The sequence below is a fragment of the Phyllostomus discolor genome, chromosome 2 (genome assembly GCF_004126475.2).
Source record: "Phyllostomus discolor isolate MPI-MPIP mPhyDis1 chromosome 2, mPhyDis1.pri.v3, whole genome shotgun sequence".
NCBI lineage: Eukaryota > Metazoa > Chordata > Mammalia > Chiroptera > Phyllostomidae > Phyllostomus > Phyllostomus discolor.
The window spans coordinates 192,942,517-192,965,747 of NC_040904.2; the positions used below are offsets into that span (position 1 = coordinate 192,942,517).

The following is a 23,231-nucleotide window of genomic DNA, read 5'->3' on the forward strand; positions in this document are numbered from 1 at the left end:
AGCACTTGAAACATTTAAAAAGATGCCAAACCTGTAACAAAAAATAAATAAAAATAAGTTGTATGCTTTATTTATTTTTTTAAAAAAGAGACAATTACCTCACAGATCCAATCTGCTATATCCAAAACATATAATTCTTTCCTTGATAAAAGAAAACAAAGTGACAATAGCTATGGTGATTCTCTATCCTCCTGTGAGAATTCACAGGAGCCCTCAACTGTCTAGGATCCTGAGCTACCCTCTTGCCCTTGTGTTCCCAGTTTCACCTAAGAAGTTACTGAGTAACCTTGGCTTGCCCAGGACACTTCTGATTTATGCCCAGTGTCTTGATGTAATTATTAATAGTACTCCCTTTCACTCTCAAAAGTGTCCTAGTTTGGACAGTAAGTCATATGGTTACCCTGATTATAACTCTCTTAAAATACTTATGCATAATCTTCATTTAATGAAGTGTGTAAACATATTATTTTATACAACATGTAAAGTAGTAGAATCAAAGCAGAGTTTTCTTGGTTCCACAGGGGCACTTTATTTTATATCATACAGGGTAATACCCTTGACTGCCATTTCATTTTGTGTTTATACTTTAGTGCCTTAGAAAATCAAGGGATGGTAATGTGAAAGGGAAGGCAGAGAAATATAGCAAAGCTTCTGAATTTCTACCTCCTGTGTTCTTCCAAGGACTTCTGAATTTCTACCTCCTGTGTCTCCAAGGACTCCTTTTACACAGGTGATAGTCAGAGAAACATATTCAAAATTAGTATACCAGGCATTCCTTCATTATTGACAAGATAGAAGGAACAGATTAACTCACAGGTCAAATTACATAATTTTGAAACATGAGCTGCTATGACATCTTCTTTCATCTTGGTGGATGTGCAATTCAGATCCTTCAAGGAGACAGGTGATTGAAGACATGTAATGAACAGCTAAATACAAAAGAAACATCAGTTACTGCTCCTTTATACCTCTGGGAGCTAATTCGAGTACAATAAAACTGGATTCATGTCATCAAAATTTCACTCAACAATCATTTCACTTATTCTTGGTTCCTTGTCCCCTTTCCCCTAGAGAAATTTTAAAACTTTCTTTTTTTTCAAGTTTCCTATTTAATATCACTACACTCTTAACATTCATCAGATGATAGGCAAAAGCAGAAAGTATCAGATGAGCTAAGTTCCTAGTCCCCCAAATACCACCATATCTACATCTGTAGGGGTTGTAATTTTCTTTTTTGCATTCACTGCAGAATGGTTCCCACTCATTCAAGACTAGACTTTCCAATGAGTACCCCCACAAATTTCCAACTTACTACCTCTCTCCTACTCCTTCAATCTTTCTCACTTCATTGGGGCCTACCCTGAAGTAAGTAATAATGTCTTTAAAACTCTCCTGTTCTCATGGATTTTCTTTAGTGATATAAAACATAACTTCTCTTCCACTAACTTCAAAGACTCGAAAGAGAAAATCTGGAGTTTAAGCTTTATTTTACTGCTTCTTCCTCATTCAGATTTAAAGCCATCTCTATTCTCTCTGAGCACTGTACTTTTCATTTTAATATATGAAAGACCGTTATTGAGTAAAATAACCATTTGCATGATTTACTGTTTTGATTCACCTTAGATAAAAGCTTCTGTAAGATGTATAAAGGTAGGGCTTATTATTACATCCCCAGAATTTAGCCTATGTCGCAGACCTTAGTAAACACAGGAGATATTTGTTTGAAAATAATCAAATGTTATCAATATTTAACCCACATTATTTTATTTATAACACTCTTGCCTGAGTTGTCTTTTAATTAACTAACACTTTATTTTGAGTCACATGTTGGACTTCAAAAATGGGTAGACTATAATTTGAGCCTGCATTCTGGTACTTATTACTCATGTGACCTTAAGAAAATTTATTTATTCTCTATGAACTTCAATTTCCTCATTTGAAATTTAGAGTTAATGATAGGTATATCATAAATTGTTTTAAGGCTAAATAGCATATTAGATAGAAAGGCCTTTTCCAGTCTGTGGCTCACTATAAGCATATAACATGTAGTATTTGTCATCACTTGTGCATTATGTAACATTTTTTAGGTATTTTCACTGTTTTTTACAGTATTCTTGAAACTCCTTTTTTTCCATCAGCTTCTGTTCTTTCTCCCTTTTTCTTTAATCACTTATTCTCAAACAGTTGTGCTAGTTTCCTATTTATCTGACCCACATATAGTGTGGATATGTGGGTTTTTATCCTGTGGCTTCTCCTTTTTTCAATTTACCAAGTCATTTTGGATAGTTTTTAATTTACCAAAGCTTCCTTACAAAGCTCAAATTCCCCTTGATGGTGATAACTCATGTGTTATTCCCAAAAATATGGTAAACATTGATAAATGTTTGATAAGTAATTAATGTTTAATAAAATCATTGGTGGATACGTTTAAAAAAAATTTCTCCATTACTGTCATCTCCCGTTCACCCCCAGGCTTGCATTTTATGTTCACATGATTCTCACAAGTACCATAAATTTGACATATTAATGTTTACATTCAATATCAGTTCCAAACATAAAAATCCTATACATATACTTGATAATTTTTTCTTTTTTATTTCTTGTTGTTCAGTTACAGTTGTCCTGCCTTTTTCCCCATTGCTATCCCCTACCCCATAACCCCCCACTCCAACAGTCAATCCCCGCACCTGCATTGTCCTTGTCCATAGATCCTTTATATGTGTTCCTTGACTTGACCCTTCCCCTTCTTTCTCCCTGCTATGCCCCTCCCCCCTCACCTTTGGTCACTGTCAGTTTGTTCTTTATTTCCAAGTCTCTGATTCTATTTTGCTCATTTGTTTGTTTTGTTGATACATTCCATTTATTGATGAGATCATATGGTATTTGTCTTTCACCACCTGGTTTATTTCATTTAGCATAATACTCCCCAGTTCCATCCATGTTGTAATGAGGGATAGGAATTTTTTTCTTTTTGCTGTGTAGTATTGCACTGTGTAAATGTACCAGAGTTTTCTGATCCACTCATTTACTGATGGGCACTTAGGCTGTTACCAGCACTTGGCTATCGTAAATTGTGCTGCTATAAACATTGGGCTGCATAGGTTTTTTGAACTGGTGATTCAGGATTGTTAGGGTATAATCCCATCAGTGGGATCACTGGATTGAAAGGCAGTCCACCTTTAGTTTTTTGAGGAAATTCCACGCTGTTTTCCACAATGGCTGCACCAGCCTGCATTCCCACCAACAGCGTACTAGGGTTCCCTTTTCTCTACAACCTCACTAGCACTTGTTGTTTGTTGATTTATTAATGATGACCATTCTGACCAGTGTGAAGTGGTATCTCTTCATGGTTTTAATTTGCATCTCTCTAATGCCCAGTGATGCTAAGCATTTTTTCATGTGTCTCTGGACCCTCTGTATTTATTCCTTGGAGAAATGTCTGTTCAGGTCCTTTGTTCATTTTTTAGCTGGATTGTTTGTCTTTCTGGTGTGGAGTCATGTGAGTTCTTTATATATTTTGGAGATCAGACATTTGTCTGAGATATCATTGGCAAATGTTTTCCCATACAGTTGGTTCCCTTTCCACTTTGTTGATCTTTTCTTAGCTGTGCAGAAGCTTTTTAATTTGATGTAGTCCCATTTGTTTATTTTTTTCCTTTATATCCCTTGCCCTAGAGGATGTATCAGTGAAAATATTGCTACATGAAATATCTGAATTTTTTTTTGCCTATGTTTTCCTCCAAGACTTTTACAGTGTCATGACTTATATTTAAGTCTTTTATCCATCTTGAGTTTATTTTTGTGTGTGGTTTAAATTGGTAGTCTAATCTCATTTTTTGCATGTACTTGTCCAGATGATAATTTTTTCTTATGTGTAAATTCAAGATAGAAAACTTAAAATTATCATAATCTGCTCTCTTTTCTTCATACCTCAATCCTAATTAGGTTTAGCCTAAAACAATTTTATTTCAAGTTTTCTATTTTAATTTTTTATTGTTATTCTATTACAGTTGTCCCAATTTCCCCCTTTGGCTGTTAATCCTATCTCTTAATTTTTCTCAATTTCTTAACTATTTTTTAACTTTTTTCTCGATTGAGGTGTTTCTATCCTTAATAAATTATCAAAATAATGCATTAAACCAATGAAAAATCTTTCCTTTGACGTTCTAAGTACTCATTTTCTTATAGAAAGATCACAATTTTTAAAAATCAAACATGTGAAGAAGCCTTGTATATAATTCAGCTAGATTTAAAGTATTCTCAGTATCACAAATGGATATACAATAATGAATAAGATACATTTTCTATCTTCAAGAAGCTAAAATCTAGCAGAACCCATTCAAAGCTATTGACTAAAAATATAATGATGAAAGAGAAAGCCCTGTATTGACAATAATATTTGCAAAGAAGCAACAAAATTGACACCTGAAAACTGAGTTGGATTACTCAAGTTCAAAAAGAACAAAATAATAAGGTAATAAAATCATAAAGGGCAAAAATCACAGAGACATGAAACTCATTCAAATTAATTATGATAACAAGATCAGTTGGGTTGGAGCATGTTATTACAGCAAATTAAACAACTAGATATTGATGGATAGTAAGCGTTTGAGCATTCCACAGTTAAGAATTTGGCATTTTTTTCACTCAAATATTAATAAAAACAGTAACAGCAAAATAATCATGAACATTGCAGTAACTTTACCTGATTTCTTTGTATTTTAACTTTAATAATGCTAAGTAGGGCTGTAACATGTAAAAATAAGATAGATTATTTATATAATTGTACAAAGTGGACTATAGTCATAACTATAATTTTTCATCAGTGTACAATCACCATAAGAGGGAGGAGAATTCCATGCTTTAGTTTTTATCTAATGTCTATTAATATATGCCTCAAAAGCAATTACAGGGGACAAGAAATGCCACAGATGTGTGTGTGTGTGTGTGTGTATACTTCAATAACTTACCTGTTGTGTCATGGACTGGTTACTCTAACAATTGTATATTCTTGCTATTTGAACCTGTGATATAAGAATTCTCCAATGACTCCCCTCAGAGGGAGGGGTCACTCATAAAAGGTATAAAGACCATTTATTAGTAACAGCCAAGGATTAATATTTGTCTTACCTGTACCCTTAACAATACCAAAATATTTCTGTGAACAGACTACAAATCATAACACAGACCTGAGTTCTATTCTGAAATATTTCACTGTCACATCTCAGGGAGGAGGAATTACTTTTGCTCTCATTCTGACATTCGCATGCCTTTGAGCATGAGCAACATCTGAGGTCTGAAAAGCAAACAAGGAAAGTCTTTCACACTGTTACACACATATGCATAATATGCATGCAGAGATATACAATCAGTAAGCATATATATCAGAATTTCCAAACACCTGCATTATATATTGAAATGATTAACAAACCATATGTTAAATGAAGTGATTGTTTAACATATGAGAGAAGGAAGAGAATATGATATGAAGTTAAATGGGATATGGATCTGAAACAATCTGAGATAGAAGAATTATAGATACGGAGGAAGCAAAATGATGAAGGGATTATAAAAAGCACTCAGAGAAAACTTCAGTGTGTTTAGATCATTGCAACAAGACTCTAGTCCATCTCTATTATGCTAAATTCTCTACAGAAACCTCATCACTTTGCTATTTCCAGTAATGTTGCTTTAAATTATTTAGTGTTTTGCCATTGCTTTCAGGTTAAAATCCAAACCCTCCACATTATTTCCATGAACCTTAATGTCATTCTAATTTTATTCCTTATCAGTCTACACATATTTTGAATACCTTGAACTTTTCCTGAGAGTGTCAGGCTATTGTCCATCACTGTTATTTAATATGCTTTCACTCCCAGCATTGAATATTATACCCTAATCCAGTCTTGACTATCCATTCCAACTATATTGTTTTTTGCATTATATAGTTATGATTAGGTGCATTTCTTACACTGAGTTATAGTTATCTGTTCACTCCTCTGCTTTTCCTATCATATCATAAGATCTTCAAGATGAAGAATTGTTAAACTGTTATGCTGAAAACTGTATATTACCAAGGTCTCTTCTCAAGTGCTTGACACTTTTTTTAATAATGAAAGAAGGTAAGAAAGGAAAGAGTAAAGAGTGAAAGGAAGACAAATTAGATGGTACAGGATTTTCAGCAGGGGAAATGATGTGGTTCCTCCCTGAAGAAACTGAATAAACTATCTAGTAAAGCCTAAGTGTATGCTTAGTGCCACACTTTATAACCATCTTCATTTGGGAAGTTTTCTGTTCATACATTCCACCCTGGTTTCCACTCTGAAAATATCCAGGTAGATTTCTCATCTCCAGAGAAGTCTAAGAGAAAACCTATACTGTTAATAGCAATAGTGTCAACCCAAACCAACCATTCATTTCTTTCTTAAATGTGAACAGAGAAGCAAGAATTATAACATATATTAGAGCACCAGCACATGACAGAGAATTCCCATTACAAAAGAAAAAGAAAAAACCCTATCTGTCCTCACCCCCTGAAAAATATAGGAAAGACAAGAGTCATATTTTAAATGGCTCCTCTAATTAGCATACTTAGATGATTCCCAAAGTAAAAACAAGATGCTACAAAAAACAACTCTCAAGAATCACATAAGATTTTATCAGGTTAAAAAATATAATTGTCAAAATAATAATCAATATAAATACTGATAAAGTTTAGAAAATCTCCCATAGTCTAAAACCAAAAAGAGACGACAATTTGCAAATTTTAACATTTTAAGCAGAGATGTCATGAAAACAAAAGAAGAAACAAAGTAGAAAACATAAACTTATTAGTAATAGCAAATATTTTCCCTAAATTTGCAATAAACTTTCAGATTGAGAAAGCCCACAAAATGCACCCCAAATAAATGATTAAAAAATACTCATACACAGAACATCCTAAGATTTCAACTCCTAAAAAGTGAAGAAAGTATTTAAAAGCTAAAATTAGGTCATTTTTATGGAATGAAAATCACACTGGGAACAGACATTAAAAACATTATTTGCTAGAGACAATGATGCAATCTTTTCAATATCCTCAAAGAAATTAATTTTTAACCTTCAAATTTATATCCAGCCAAAAATAAAGACCTTTTTCAGACATGCATATATACAGAATACTTATTTCCTATATACCCAACCAAATTCCATTAAAATGGGAATTTAAATTAAGAAAAAAGAAGAAAGAAGGGATTTAAGAGAACTGAATTTAATGAGAGAGAGAGAAGGAAATTAGTTTGATAAAAGTAATGGTTAAATAACATACAAGGAAACTTAGTCAAGAAAGACAAAAAAAGGTTTTTTATAAAAGAATTCATAAATGGCTAACATATTTCCATGTTTCTTTTAAATTTCAGAAATTGTTCAAGATTTTGAACCCAGTGAAAAGGCTAGAGAAAATTAGAGAACCCTAAATTACTGATGAGACTATATGAAACAAATAGATGATTTCACTCACCTTTGTCCGTCTGGTTTACTCTCTCGTGGCATTTTGAGGTATACTCTTTCAACTCTTTTAATGTGCTTTCTAACGTATGTTTGAAAGAAATGTGCTCACTTGAGATATTTTTATACATATCCAGATATAATGTTATACTTTTCTCCAACTGTTCTGTTATGTTTTGTTGCTTGTCATGTGCTGTTCCATTGCTGAAGGAGAGGTTTTGGTAATCTATAATTCATGGCAAGAAATTAGGCTTTAACACAAAATTTTGCAATAAATTATATTAATATTATAGTAGTTATTTAACAGTTTAATAGAAAACATATTAAAAGATAGCTACATGCATGTAGAACACCAACCTACATACTTTTAAGATTAAAATTAATTGAGCTAAAAATGATTTGTTACTCAATGGTTCACTAGTTCCTTGTTTATGGAAATGCCCAAATAAGTTCAAATGCAAAATGGAAAAAATCTACATGAAGCAGAAATTTCAAAATAAAAGACAGTGTAATTCAGTGTATTCCTGAGCCCATGTGTTGTGAATTTGAGTTTTTTGAAAAGTTATAACCATAATTTAAGGAGAGTTTGTAAGCACATGCCTCAGAATTAAAGAAAAAAATCAAAAGGCAGGGATCATGTCTCTAAGAACTTCAGAAGATTCATCCTTGCTTGGTGTGGCTCAGTGGATTCAGTGCTGGCCTACAAACCAAAGGGTCACCAGTTCAATTCCCAGTCAGGATACATGCCTGGGTTGCAGGACAGGTCCCATGTATGGGACACTCAAGAGGCAACCACCCATCAATGTTTCTCTCCCTCTCTCCTTCCTTTCCTCTTTCTCTAAAAATAAACAAAATCTTAAAAAAAAAGAACTTCAGAAGATCCAGAAAGTTTCATAAGCTATCTATTCTGTGAATCATTACAACATAACCTGGCTTTTCTTGATAGATAGATGTTAATTACCTGGCAGCCCTGCAAATTAATAGAAACTTTAATTTTTAATTTAAGTTCCATAAAGATTGAATGAGATAAAAATCACCAAGATAAGCATTCAAGAAATGTTAGCAATTATAGTGGTAATCAGTTTCTATTTCCTCAGGATGCCTTTCTACTTACTGTTGGGGGAAGGAATGAATGGGGAAGGGCACTTCCCACCAGCATCCAGGCTCGGGCAGACACATGCCAAAATATGGAGTGTTTAAAAAAGTCTTTTAATGCTCAAATAAATAATTAATGGGTATTTAAAGAAATAAACTATGGCAGAGGTTTGGGAAGTATTCAAGGAAAAGAAAAAATATGATCAATGTAGCAAAAGATAGAAACATGAAAGGCAAAAGGGTGTTAAGACAATAAAGTGTAAAATAAAAGGACACATATATGATCAAAGATTTTCCACTGATCATTTATTAATCATACAGAATTTAAAAAGTACTTTGGACACTCTGAACTGGAAATTGAGAAAAAATGTACCTATAGGTTATGGTTTGGGTGAACATTAAGTGAGACTGTGTGTGAAGAGCTTGAGAAAACATTAGTACTTAAAATATTAAGTAACACAATATCAGAATAATGTGATGTACATGATAAAATGAAGGAATAGCCTCAGAGAAAAGGGGAAACTTACCCATTAACATCAGATATCCCAGTCCAGCCATCACTGCTAAATTAAGCATCAGCACAGTGAAAGCCACAAGGCTGCACACTTTCCATGGATTAGAACGTCCTATGAGGAAGCACAAATTCAGAAGAATGAGATGAAAAACACACTTGATGCTACTCTCTCTTTCCTTAACCTCCTCTGCACCTGAGTGTATAAGACCATTTAACTCTACTTTATTTTAATGAAAAAAATAATTTGCAAAGTCAAGCAGTCCCCATTTATGTGAATTCTCTAGATTCACATCTAACACTAAAAGCACAATTTCACATAAATGTAATAGTCATATTCTGAGTATTTTTATGGACACTGCCTGGTTTATAATTTATCAGTCTTCCCCCTACCCCATCTTCCTAATCTTGCTTTCCTTGGTCTATCTTCCATCTCCATGTAATCAGTGTTGACCACCTGCAGGATATTCTTCCTTACTTGTTCACACTAGTGTTGAAGTGTATTACTTAATCCAATTTCCTACTCATTCTCTGATGATTGATCTTTTCAGGTGTTCTCTTTAATATCAGCTTCCTAGGAAATCATCCATTTCCTTTAGATTTTCAAATTTGTTGCCATTATTTGCATAGACTATAGTAATACATATTTATTCTCTCCCAGTTTATGGATATACTTTAAAACTATTCCTAATACCTGATAATTTTGCTTTTGTCATTTTTCCTTAATTTGGTATTGGGTTCCTTTAAATGAAACCAGTGTTCAGATTCTGTCTTCAAAATTATTCTATTTTTTTATTGTTTTTTAATTTTATTTTAATCATTGTTCAAGTACAGTTTTCTCCCACTTACTCCCATTAAAATTATTCTATTTTTAACTTAAACTTTTAAATTCATTGATTCTCTCTTAATTTATTTTACTCTTATTAAAATATGCATTAATATTCTCCAGGTCCACCCAGAAAATTATGTAAGTGAATTAAGCCACTCAGTGAAAGAAAAATACCACATATTTCACTTATACATGGAATCTAATGAACACAATATACTAATAAACAAAACAGCAACAGGAAGTAGGGGGATGGGAGAAAGATGGGATGAAAGATGGTGAAGGGATTAACCAAAGAATATTTATGTACATCCCATGGACACGGGCAACAATGTGGAGATTGAAAGTGGACAAAAGGAGAGAAAGCAGGAACTATAACAGCATAAACAATAAAAATAAAATATATATAAGTATAAGTAAAAAATATTTATTAAGTTTGGCTATTCTTTCTTCTCTGATAATGAAATATTTGAGGTGATAAATCTTTCTCTTTGATAGCTTTAGCTGTTTTCAAAAAGATATTTTTGTGTTACATTTTTCATATATTTTATTGATTATGCTATTACAGTTGTCCCATTTTCCCCCCTTCACTCCCCTCTACCCTGTGCACCCTCTCCCACCCATATCCCCCCTTTAGTCATGTCCATGTGTCATACTTATAAGTTCTTTAGCTTCTACATTTCCCATATTATTCTTACCCTCCCCCTATCTATTTTCAACCTACATTCTATGCTACTTATTCTCTGTACCTTTTCCCCCTCTCTCCTCCTCCCACTCCCCTGTTGCTAACCCTCCATGTGGTCTCCATTTCTGTGGTTCTGTTCCTGTTCAAGTTGTTTGCTAAGTTTCTTTTGGTTTTGCTTTAGGTATGGTTGTTAATAATTGTGAGTTTGCTGTCCTTTTACTATACATATTTTTTCTTTATCTTCTTTTCTTAGATAAGTCCCTTTAACATTTCCTAAAATAAGGGCTTGGTGATGATGAACTCCTTTAACCTGACCTTATCTGAGAAGCACTTTGTCTGCCCTTCCATTCTAAATGAGAGCTTTGCTGGATAGAGCAATCTGGGATGTAGGTCCCTGTCTTTCATGACTTGGAATATTTCTTTCCAGCCCCTTCTTGCCTGTAAGGTCTCTTTTGAGAAATCAGCTGACAGTCTGATGGGAACTCCTTTGTAGGTTACTGTCCCCTTATCTCTTGCTGCTTCTAGGATTCTCTCCTTCATTTTTACCTTAGCTAATGTAATGATGATGTGCCTTGGTGTGTTTCTTCTTGGGTCCAACTTCTTTGGGGCTCTCCGAGCTTCCTGGATTTCCTGGAAGTCTATTTCCTTTGCCAGAATGGGGAAGTTCTCCTTTATCATTTGTTCAAATACGTGTTCAACATGTTGCTTTTCCTTTTCCCCTTCTGGTACCCCTATAATTTGGATGTTGGAATGTTTAAAGATGTCCTGGAGGTTCCTAAGCTTTTCCTCATTTTTTTGAATTCTTATTTCTTCACTCTTTCCTGCTTGGTTGTTTTTTTCTTCCTTCTGGTCCACTCTATTGTTTTGAGTCCCAGTTTCCTTCCCTTCACTTTTTGTTCCCCGTGCATCTTCCTTCATCTCTTTTATGGTAACCCGCATTTGTTCGTGTAATTTGTGCCCAAAATCAACCAATTCTGTGAGCTTCCTGATCACCAGTGTTTTGAACTGTGCATCTGATAGATTGGCTATCTCTTAGTCGCTCAAAAGGATGAGTCCTGGGGGATTGATCTGTTCTTCTGTGGGAGACATATCTCTCTCTCTCCTTTTTTTTTTTCTGGTCTAGTCACTCTTGTTATGGTGAGGGGCGGAGCCTTAGGTGTTCACCTGGGCTGGGCACCTCAGTCGCTAGATTGTGACATTATGTGTGGGGTCAGGGGCGGGGGCAGGAGGGAAGAATGGCTGTAGCTCCGCTCTCCTGGGACCTCAGTCCCTTCCCTGGGATCCTGGGCTTTGAGCTCTGCCCTCGTCCACAATGCTGCCTCACTGGGTCCTCCAGCCACTGCTAGTGTACTCAGGGTCCACCGCTGCAATCTTGCACATCCCGGAAGGCTTACGTGCTCCTGCTTGCCTTTTGCACCCAGTTCTCCCTGATCTCCACGTGCCCGCTCCTCCTCTCAGCCCCTCCTACCGGTCTGGATGAACGGGTCTACTTCAACTTCTTGGCTGTCCGACTTCCATTCAGATAAATTCTCTGTCAGTTCTGGGTGTTATTCTGTCTCTAAATTGTTGTTGTTCTAATCTTGGTTGTGCATGGAGGTACGGTGCATCCACCTATGCCTCCATCTTGCTGGAAGTCCTGTGTTACATTTTAAATATCTGTAATTTCATTTGTTTTGTTTTTTAATCAAAATATTATTAGAAATATATCTTTTCTCAAGTATTTAAGATTATTTGGATTATTCTAATATCATAACTCTTTTATTGTATTATAATCAGGAAGATAGAGGTCTATTAATTTCTAAAATTTTAATATTTAGTAGGTTTTTAAAAAGTAAATTATTCTTTGCTCTAAAGATACACTATCTGAAGAATTTACAATTATATAAAATATGTGTATTTATATCTATTAAATAAGTGTAATAATTTAATTATTGAATCACTTATTTCATATTTATCAGATTTTTGTTAGGTATTCTATAGTAACAAAAGTAGTATATAAAAGCCCTGAGTCAGATTTACTTCAAATAAAACCTCCTTTTATAATTTTTGTTTTATATATTTACCTCAATATTTTTGGTGTATATGGGTTTATGGTTTTTAGATTTAGTTCATGAATTATAAATTTCATCATTACTAAACATCCATTTTCCTGATGTAATCCAGACTTAATTTTTTTTTACTTTTTCTTAGTACTTGAGAAGTTCCACTTGTATATCTTTCTTCTTCTAGTAGCCCTTAGACAACAACCTTACTGCCTCCACCAAAGTACTCTAATAATTTACAGTTTCTGAGTTATAATAATATAATGTTATATATAATTATCAATCCCACTGCCCAACCTAAGCTTTTATAATATCTTCCTCACCCTTTCTCTCCCTGATCTTAGGTTTTAATGTGAGAATTTTGTAAAATTTGTCCTAGATTATTAAAAACTCTCTCTTGGAATACATTTATTTCATCGCAAAAATAATTTAACACTTACTATTATAATTTTTATTGTAGTCATCCCATCATCAGCTATTACTTTTTTACATTCCTCTAAAGTTTCCCTTATTAATTCTTCTGTGTTTAGAAAATTTCTTGAGTATGTTTCTCACTTGAAGTATATGATAATTTTCTATTTTATTAGAATGGATGAATTATATATTTTCTGAATTTAGGATGAGTAAATGGTAATAATTTCTCTCCATTTTTACTCAGTATTAGAAGGTATCTAATTGTCCTTTAATTATTCCCTTGTTTATATCTGTTATTTTTGCTGTTTACAGAATCTTAGTATTTACCTATTAAATCACTTTGCTTTGTTACTCAAGTCTATCATGATTTTAATATCTCTTTAATTTTGAATAATTTCTTCCATATGATCTTCCAGGATATGCACGGGGCCTTAAGGGTCTTTACTTTTTCTTTCAATTCATCCACTAAATTTATTACAGTGAAAGTCATGTTATTTTAGTTTAAATTTTCGTGAGGCTGTAACTTAATATCTTAAATGATGTTATTATGTTGGGTGTTTATTGTGCTTGTCTTTCTCTTCCAGGAATTGTTTGGAGTCTTTGGCTTTTTGTTCCTCTTCTGGCCTCTGAGTCCCCTAAGACCAGTAGCTATTTTTGTCTTAATTTTATTTACTCTTGTGTTTGACAATAAGCTTTGGAGTACTTTGAGAACCATTGCATGATTCTACTCCTATGCATGATGGAAAGCACATATTTCTTTCACTATGTGTCAAGGGAATATCAGATGACAAGCTGTTAATTCTATGATCCATGAAAAACGATACCCGGTCCAATATTTTCTCAGATGCAAAGGTTAGCATGCTCTATGATTTAGAATTACAGAGGATTGGTTCTGCATGCCTGTTCAGTTTAGATGCTAATCCTCTGAGGCCAGAAAGATAGTAAGTTCTCTTGAGACGACACAAGAAGACTGGCACCACTTTTCCTATATGGAGTCCAATAATATCAAGAGACTAGGCCCTTTTCTTTTCTGGGAATCTCTTAACTAACACAGAAATAAACAAATCCATTACCCCTTCATCTCATTGGAATTTCGAGTTTTGGACATATACTGTACATACCTTCAATGCTCTGTCTATGCTAGCTCCATTCAGGAGAGGTATTTGATAATAGAAAATGAGGAAAAAGGAAGAATAAAAGTACATTTGAGTTAACTGAAATGTTGATTGATCAGTTTCAAATTAACTGTTATACATAGATCTCATTCTTCTCTCCTGGTTTTCTCTAAAAACTCCAATAAAATGTAGAAAGAGGATTAAAGAAGGCATAGATTCATGATTTAAAAAAGAGGAAGAAAACCAAAGCAATGAAATTTTGGAAGGTAGACTAGTAACTTTGTGAGCCCTGAGAAACTGAAACAAAGTCAGCATAGAGGAAACAAAAGAAGCAAGATAATTCTCATTTAAGAACCCAAAACAGCTCCAGGAATTGATGATATCAGGTACTTTCCATGTGGAGGTATAAGTGATCTGAAAACTGAAAATGTGCTTAAATATCCATGTAAGATACAAGCAGACTCCCCTCATCAGTATTTTTCTTCCACTCCACAAAACTGAGTTACCCTCTCTCATCCATTCTCCTAGGAGACTGCCTGGGGCAGTGTATTGGAGGATTCATCTCCAGAGCAATTAACTGGCCAAAGACAGTGAAAAAAATCTACCAACATTGACAATGCAGTTTTTCAGTGAATTGCTCCAGTCCACCTAGGCTACATTTAATAAGGCAATCACATATACACATGGGGCCAACAAAACTGATTTGTTATCACACTCTTACAGGTAACCAAACATCACCAGATATTTGAAGAAAACTGACAACATGAAAGACTGAGGGAAAAATAAAACACAGATGAGCAATTTAGAAAAAGCAAAGCTAACACAATGATGAAATTTCAAAATTTCTGTAAATGCACTTCCTGGTGGAAGTGTAAATGTGGAAAATGGTTTTGACAATCAATTTATTATAAAGTTAAACATACTCCAATCAAATCTAGAATTCTACTCCTAGGTAGATAGTTACCTAATATAATTTCTAAAAAATATGTCTATAAAAAGACATGCACATAAAAGCAGCTTTATTTGTACTAGCCCCAAACTGGAAGTAACTAAAACATCTACCTACAGGTGAATGGATAAATATTGTGGCGTATCCATGCAATGGACTACTACTCAGCAAAAAAGGAATTAGCTACTAATCTGCACAATGTGGATGAATTTCAAAAACACTATGCTAATGAGGACTTCCAGCGAAGACAGAGGCATAGCCAGATATGCTTTGCTTCCTTGCACAACCAAAAGATGGACAACAATCAATTTAAAAACAAAAACAACCAGAACTGCCAAAAAATCAAACTGCATGGAAGTCTGACAATGAGAGAGTTAAAGAAGAAACATTCATCCAGACTGCACCACAACATAGTGAAGTGGGTTGCCCTTTAAATATAGTGAATACTTAAAGCTCTGCCCCTTACAATGCAACAGATGCACCAAGACAAATAAATATGGCCCAAATAAAAGAACAGATCAAAACTTCAGAAATAGAACTAAGTGATGAGGAGATAGCCAACCTATCCGATGCAGAGTTCAAAACACTGGTAATTAGAATGATCACAGAAATGATTAAGTACAGCCATAAAATAAAGGAAGAAGTGAAGGCTACACAAAATGAAATAAAGAAAAATATACAGGAAACCAACAGTGAAGGGAAAGAAACTAGGACTCACATCAATGATCTGAAACAAAAGGAAAAAATAAACATTCAGCAGGAACAGAATGAAGAAACAAGAATTCAAAAAAAATGAGGAGAGCTTAGGAACCTCTGGGACAACTTTAAATGTTCCAACAAATGAATCATAGGGGTGCCAGAAGGAGAAGAGGAATACCAAGAAGTTGAAATCTTACTTGAAAATATGAAAGAAAACTTCCCCAATCTGGTGAAGGAAATAAACATGCAAGTCCAGTAAGCTCAGAGTCCCAAAGAAGTTGGACCCAAGGAGGAACACACCAAGACACATCATAATTAAGTTACCCAAAGTTAAAGATAAGGAGAGAATCTTAAAAGCAGCAAGAGAAAAGGAGACAGGTACCTTCAAAGGAGTTCCTATAAGACTGTCAGTTGAATTCTCAAAAGAAACCTTACAGACAGAAAGAGCTGGAAAGAAGTATTCAAAGTCATGAAAAGCAAGGGCTGACATCCAAAATTACTCTATCTAGCAAAATTATCATTTAGAATGGAAGGGCAGATAAAGTGCTTCCCAGATAAGGTCAAGTTAAAGGAGTTCATCAACACCAAGCCCTTATTATATGAAATGTTAAAGGGACTTATCCAAGAAAAAGAAGAAGATCAAAACTGAACAGTAAAATGACAATAAACTCACAAATATCAGTGACCAAACCTAAAAAAAAGAAAAACAAAAACAAAGTAAACAACTAAACAGGAACACAATCACAGAAATGGGGATTACATGGAGGGTTATCAGCAGGGAGGGGGTGTAGTGAAAATGGGAGGAAAAGGTACAGGGAATAAGAAGCATAATCGGTACAAAATAGACGGGGGAAGGTTAAGAATAGTATAGAAAATGGAGAACCTAAAGAACTTATATATATGACCCATGGACATGATCTAAGGGTGGAGGAATGCTGAAGGGAAAGAGGGTACAGGGTAGAGGAGGATAAAGGGGAGAAAGAAAATGGGACAACTGTAATAGCATAATCACTAAAATATACTTGAAAAAAATTTGAGTTATGCTGATGAAAAAAGATAGTCATGAAGACTATATGTTATTCAAATTAATTTTTATTAAATTCTAGACCAGGCCGAATAGTCCAGTATGATGGAAAACAGGTCAATGATTACCTGCAGCTAAGACTGTTGATAATGCAATGATGATAACTTGGAAGTCACACAAGTGTCTTTTGAAGGTGACAAATATATGGTGTATATTAATTTTGGTGGTACATAGATATGTATTTGTTAAATACAATAAACTATACAGTAAATATGAGAATATTATTTTGTATTTAAATTATACTTCAATAAGGTTGACTCAAAAATATAATTTTTAAAAACCCATCAGAGAAGGTAAGATTGTTCTATATACATAAAAATAAAATATTATAAAGAGCCTTTAGAAAACAAGAATTTGATGAAATAAAATAATACTAAGAACATATTTTCTGATGGGAAAATTAAAAGACAATTTAAGAAAAATCACCCATACAATATAAGAAAAGGATATAATCATAAAAATTGGGATGTTTAGTGTTATAAAAATAAGAAAAATCCAGAAAAGGATATGAAAACTCTGGGGGTAGATGGAGAAAATAATAAAAAAAGAGATGGTTTCCCATACAGGGCATGAGTGTTATCACCTTGTGTTTACCCTCCTTACTTCATTTCTCAAAAATTTTCTACCTTTGATTTTTAAAAGTAATCTCTAATTTTTATGCCACAACATCTCACATAATGTCTTTTTTTAAATTTCCTTTTGACCCAGTGGCTCTATTTATTCCAATAGTTCTTACCTTTCATGGCTCTGCTCTCTGCCACCTCAATTGTGCTCTCAGCTGCCTCTGGTCTGTTTTCAGCTGCACCATTCAGCTCCAATTCTGGCAATTCATGATTATCTTTACAGGGAGAAAAATGTAAAAGTATTTTAAAAATTAAAAAATCATTCTTTGTTCTAGTCCTCTTTTTACTTTCGAACTATTCAGATATCCCCACTATTTTTGACTTGATTTTGATAACAGATATTTTTCTTAAAACACAAACTCTTTGTGACCCTATACAAAAGTGAAATTTAAGCAACCTACCCAGATCAATAAACAATAAAACAATACAAATATTATGAAAAATTTAATAACAATTGTTTAGGATTGGGAAATATGTGACTGAACATAAATGGCTTCTCCAGTTTTATAACCTCCTGAGATCAGTTGTCTATGATATTAATTGGATGGTGATGATATAATACCTCTATACACACAGATCCTTCATTAAACATCATAAAAAGGATGACTCTATTTGGGAAATTTGTCTCTAAAATGTAATCTACTAACCCAATGCCTAAAATTCTGTAATCAGATTTGCTTATATGGACTGCTTTTTCTTCATCATTTGAATATGAAATACTTTGGGGTAAATAAGCAAATTAAAAGTTCCACATATTTATAAATGTAATTTTACATTAAAACCTAAAAGACTTAAAAACAAATTTAAAAACATACAAAAATATTAAAATATATAAATAAAAAGTTACAAAGAACAAAAATAATCTCAGGAATGCACAAGAAACCGTATATCTCATTGCAATAACAATATTTCAGTAAATATGATTTTGATGTTTTCAAAAGTTATCTTCCTACTGTTTCAGTGTTATATCTAACTTTCTAGGGGTTGAATTGTTGGATACAACAGACTGCAATTATGTGGACTGGAATTATGTTGGAATACGGAGGCTTCAGTCTATTCCATTTTAGAAAGAAATGTTCACATCACTGAGTAGAGTGTGATGGTCCTTTGAATTTCATAGCATATGTCTATTTAATATCTTTTAGCAGTTAAATTAAAACCCTAGAGAATTATTTTCATGCTGTTACTGTTTTTCCTTCCCCTAATAGCCTATAATCTCTAAAAAATACAAGAAATGCTATTGTGGTGACACCAGGAATCTGGATTTCCAGAAGCTTTGACTACAGTCTTCTTTTATACTCTATAATGATCTTACAAACTAAATAAGATAGATAAATGTAGGGTCTGGCATAGCAACTTTATTATGAACTAGCACTCCATAATGGAATCTCAGAAGAGTCTAACAGCCTTGAGTTGAAGCCAGGAGGACCCACCAGTAGTATAGCTGAATAGCCTTTGATCTGTCTGATCCTGCATAGAGGATCTTACCTGTTCTCTTGAGACTGCAGCTTTCCTGGAGTTTCTTTGACTTAGAAGGATTCGGAAATTTGAGAGTAGCATAGGTCACTTCCTCAGACATTACTGAACAAAGAAAGCACAATTCAATCACTCTGTGCGCTGTGCTATCACCCTGAAGTTGTTCTTGCTGTTGTTGGGTGATTCGTGCATATGGGGACGAGGTTGAGTGGACTGCCTTTGTAAAACACAAGCAAAAAATAGTGTGTCAAAAACAGAACTGTTACTTCTGCACATGTCTTATCTCCCTTTTCTAACTTCCTCCAGTAAAGCATCAAGTTGAAGAAATGATCTTAAGAGAAAAATGTGGGTTTTAAGCATAAATATATTTTTTTTAATTTGTGGAAAAACCATACAGATACCTAGACTCAAGACTACCCTGTGAAAATACAAATTCAAGTATATTTATTCCTGCATATATGAAATTGTTAATCACATTGTGCCTGTGAAAACACTGTTATAATTTCACGTAGTACTTAACCCACTACTAACTCCCAGAAAACCACAGGTGAGTTAATTCTGAACAAAATGTTTTTCTTTTCCTTTTTTACTTCCTTTTTTTTTTTTAATTAAAGAGAGTCCTGAGAAGTTACAAACAGTATATTAATGGACAAGAAAAAAGGCTGGTATAGCTTAAAGTGGCAGTTCTTTCTTTAGAGTGCACTCATCAAAATAGGATCTGGTTTCTGATTGTTTGAGTTTGGGGAGGAAAGTAGTATATATATTTATATTAACCTATTTTAAAGATTGCAGAATTGAAATTCAGGGAGACCGAGTGCCCTGCTTGTGATCCAGCACAAGATTAGTCAGTGGACAGCATGCTCACTGTGTCCTGATTATCTGGCATATTGACAACCATATGATACATCTTCAATTGGTATCTCTAAATGGATAAATTATTAATTCATTAATAAATAATCCCAGTATTGCTCAGTGTAAAGAAACTGTTAAATGTTCTCATTAATAAAGACACCTGTATTGACTTTCAAGAGAGATTAAGCATTGCGCAATAGGCTTACAGAGGAAAATCACACGTAAACAATCTAACCTTACACATAGAGGAACTAGAAAAAGAAAAACAAACAGTCTAAAGTGAGTAAAAGGAAGGACATGATAAAGATCAGAGCAGAGAGAAATTAAATTGAGTCTAATAAACAATAAAAAAGATCAATATACCAAGAGCTTGTTCTTGAAAAGGATAAACAAAATTGATCACATTTTAACTAGACACATCAAGAAAAAAAAGATGAAGGGGCTAACCAAATAAAATGAGAAAAAATCCAAATAGGGTTGGAGTAGGTGGAAGTTACACTCACTTCCTCTCAAGACCCATCTGGAATTGCTGCTGAAATATAGAGCAAGTAACCTGGATAACCAACTGAAGACTACCTCAAGAGAAGTGTTACAACCAAGGATTTCTAAAAGAAGCCATATTGATACTACTAAGAAGGGTGGAAATGTCCAAAGGACTGGTCCTGCTCTTTGGAGTCAGCTGCCTGGATGGGGTGTAGAGGTCTGGGAAAATTCAGGGTGTGTCTGTGACTAAGCTGTGTGGTTTTGGGGTGAGAGGCCATCGCCTCACTTTCCCATGAACCTGACTGACAACTTCCCCTCATAAGTGATTCCCTAGCCCAAGTATCCCAGTGGCCCCTCTTCCTGACTCCTGGTGGCCCCTCCATGCCAAGATCGAGATAGAATCTAGGACAGACTAAGTTGTGTGGCTCTGGCACAGGGACCGTTTCCCCCACCATTCCTCCAAGCCAGACCAGCACCTCCCACTCACAAGTGATTTACTAGTCCCATCCTCCCAAATCCTGGCGGCCCATCCCTCCTGAGATCAGGCTCCTGACAAAATCTGGAACAGACTGAGTTATATGGTTTTAGGACAGGGGTCATTTTACCCTTGCGTGCCCAGCCAGTGCAGAGCACTCCCTTCATAGGATCATATTTGGTCTGTTTGGGCCTGATAAACTCTGCTGGCCTGACGTTGATGACTCCCTAAAACCCTGCCCCGTCACAAAAGTGCGGGAGCAACTCAATAGGCAGCAGCTAGATATGGTATCCTTGGGACATTTGAGGAGCGGACCAACCACCAGCACCGAGTTTGAATCTGTATCAGTCTAGTGATGCACGCCCTTACTTGGTGACTCACTGAGAACATACATCATGCAGAGCAAATACTGACAAAAGCTCTTTCAGTAACTGAACCTAACAGGAAACCAACAGGTACAGGCAAGCAGAGGAGGATCTCAAGGTGTTTTAGGAATTTTGCTCAATTTCCCCCAGGCCTAGTGCTAGTAAAAGCCAGCTTTTGAAGGGCAAATAGCTTTGCTTTTCAAAATGCAGCATTTCAAAACTTGGGTCATTCATTCCCAAGTAAAAATATGTTCCTTTACATATTGGGATTACAATGAAATTCCTTAAAAATTCCCCCACGAGAATACAGTAGTCTCTGCCAGACTGCACTGTGGATAGACCTATGGTTACTGTGGGTTGGCAGGCCAAAAAGCCAGCAAGAAGAACTGGATGTGGCAACGGAGGAGGTGATAACCTGAGGCATCCCAGGCACTTCAGCTTTCACCTGCGTACTGTTTGACTAGAGCAACCCTTTGAAAATAATGATCTCTGCTTCCATGTTGCCTTCTAGTTATTCTATGAGCTCTCTTCATTGCCTAATTCTAACCAGTACCTAAAGAGGTCAAGGGATTCTGGGAAAAGTGTTTCCTGGATTTAAGAATACTGATAATAGTTTGACCACAGAAAATCCAGTGCATTACACATTTTGCTAACTTTTAGTATTGACAGACTTTAATTTTACTCATTCTGGAGAGTACCCCACTGTATTTTTATTTTAAATTACTTTCTGATTAACAGCTATATTGAACAACTTTTATATGTATTTAGGCTCTTTGAATATCCTTCTTGATAAGTACCTCTTTAAGTCTTTCTGCCCATTTTTAATTAGAGCTATTTTTAATCATTAATTTGTAGGCATTAATTACATCTTTATTATGAGCCCTATGGATATGGGCTCATAACATATATGTATGGATATGTATATGTTATATTAATACAAAATTCAGTACATATCAAAAAATTTGGCGCATGTCTGAAAATTCAGCACATGTCTTTTTTAAGGTTATGACTTGCATTTTCACTCTCTAATAGTGTTCGTATTTATAAAATCTAATTTTTCTATCTTTTTCATTATTGGTATTTGTTTAGTCCTGTTAAAAAAAAAATCTTGTTCCCTTTCCATTTAGTTGGTGTTTTCTTTAGCTGTGCAGAAGCTTTTTAGTTTGATGTAGGCCCATTTGTTTATTTTTTCCTTTATATCCCTTGCAGGGACGTCAAACTCATTTTCACCAGGGGCCGCATCAGCCTCTCACTTGCCTTCAAAAAGGCCAACTGTAATTTTAGGACTGTATAAATGTAACTACTCCTTACCTAGAGGCAAGGAACTCAGCACTGCCGCCAGGTAGAAACAAGGTGCTGGGCCGGATAAAACAAGGTGGAGGGTGAGATTCGACCTGAGAGCCTTGTGTTTACCACCTGTGCCCTAGGGGATGTATCAGTGAAAATATTGCTGCGTGGGATATGAGATTTTCCTGCCTATGTTATCCTCTAGGACTTTTATGGTATCATGGCCTAGATTTAAGTCTTTTATCCATCTTGAGTTTATTCTGGTATATGGTGTAAGTTGGTGGTCGTCATTTGCATGTATTGCATTTGCACGTAAGTTGGTGTCATTTTTTTGCATGTATTTGTCCAGATCTCCCAAAAAACATTTTTTAAAGAGGCTGTTTTTACTCCAGTTTATGTCCCTGCCCCCTTTGTCAAACATTAACTGACCATGTTGACATGGGCTTATTTCTGGGCTCTCTATTCTGTTCCATTGGTCTATGTGTCTGTTCTATGGCAGTAGCAGACCACTTTGATTATAGTGGCCTTATAATCAAAATAGTTTGATATCAGGTATTGGGTTCCCTCCTATTTTGTTCTTTCTGAAAATTATTCAGGCTATTCTGGGTTGTTTATGGTTCCATATAAGTTTTTGAAATAATTTGTTCTATATCTGTGAAATAGGTCATTGGTATTTTGATAGGGATTGCATTGAATCTATAAATTGCTTTGGAAAGTATTGGACAATTCCATTTTCTATCTTTCTCTTTTTCTCAAAGCGTAAAT

At 34.7% G+C, this 23,231-nt stretch overlaps 1 protein-coding gene across 1 annotated transcript; it reads right to left on the reverse strand.

Annotated features, from left to right (window-relative positions):
- Positions 1-716: 716 nt before the first annotated feature.
- On the reverse strand, positions 717-19,231 carry LOC118499147. The gene is made up of 6 exons (XM_036019356.1): positions 19,017-19,231; positions 17,642-17,725; positions 9,108-9,206; positions 7,499-7,711; positions 5,190-5,296; positions 717-929 (listed from the first exon to the last, which is right to left on the reverse strand). The coding sequence occupies exons 1-6, from the start codon at positions 19,105-19,107 to the stop codon at positions 738-740; spliced, it is 786 nt and encodes a 261-aa protein (XP_035875249.1). The 5' UTR covers positions 19,108-19,231; the 3' UTR covers positions 717-737.
- Between the last annotated feature and the right edge of the window lie 4,000 nt (positions 19,232-23,231).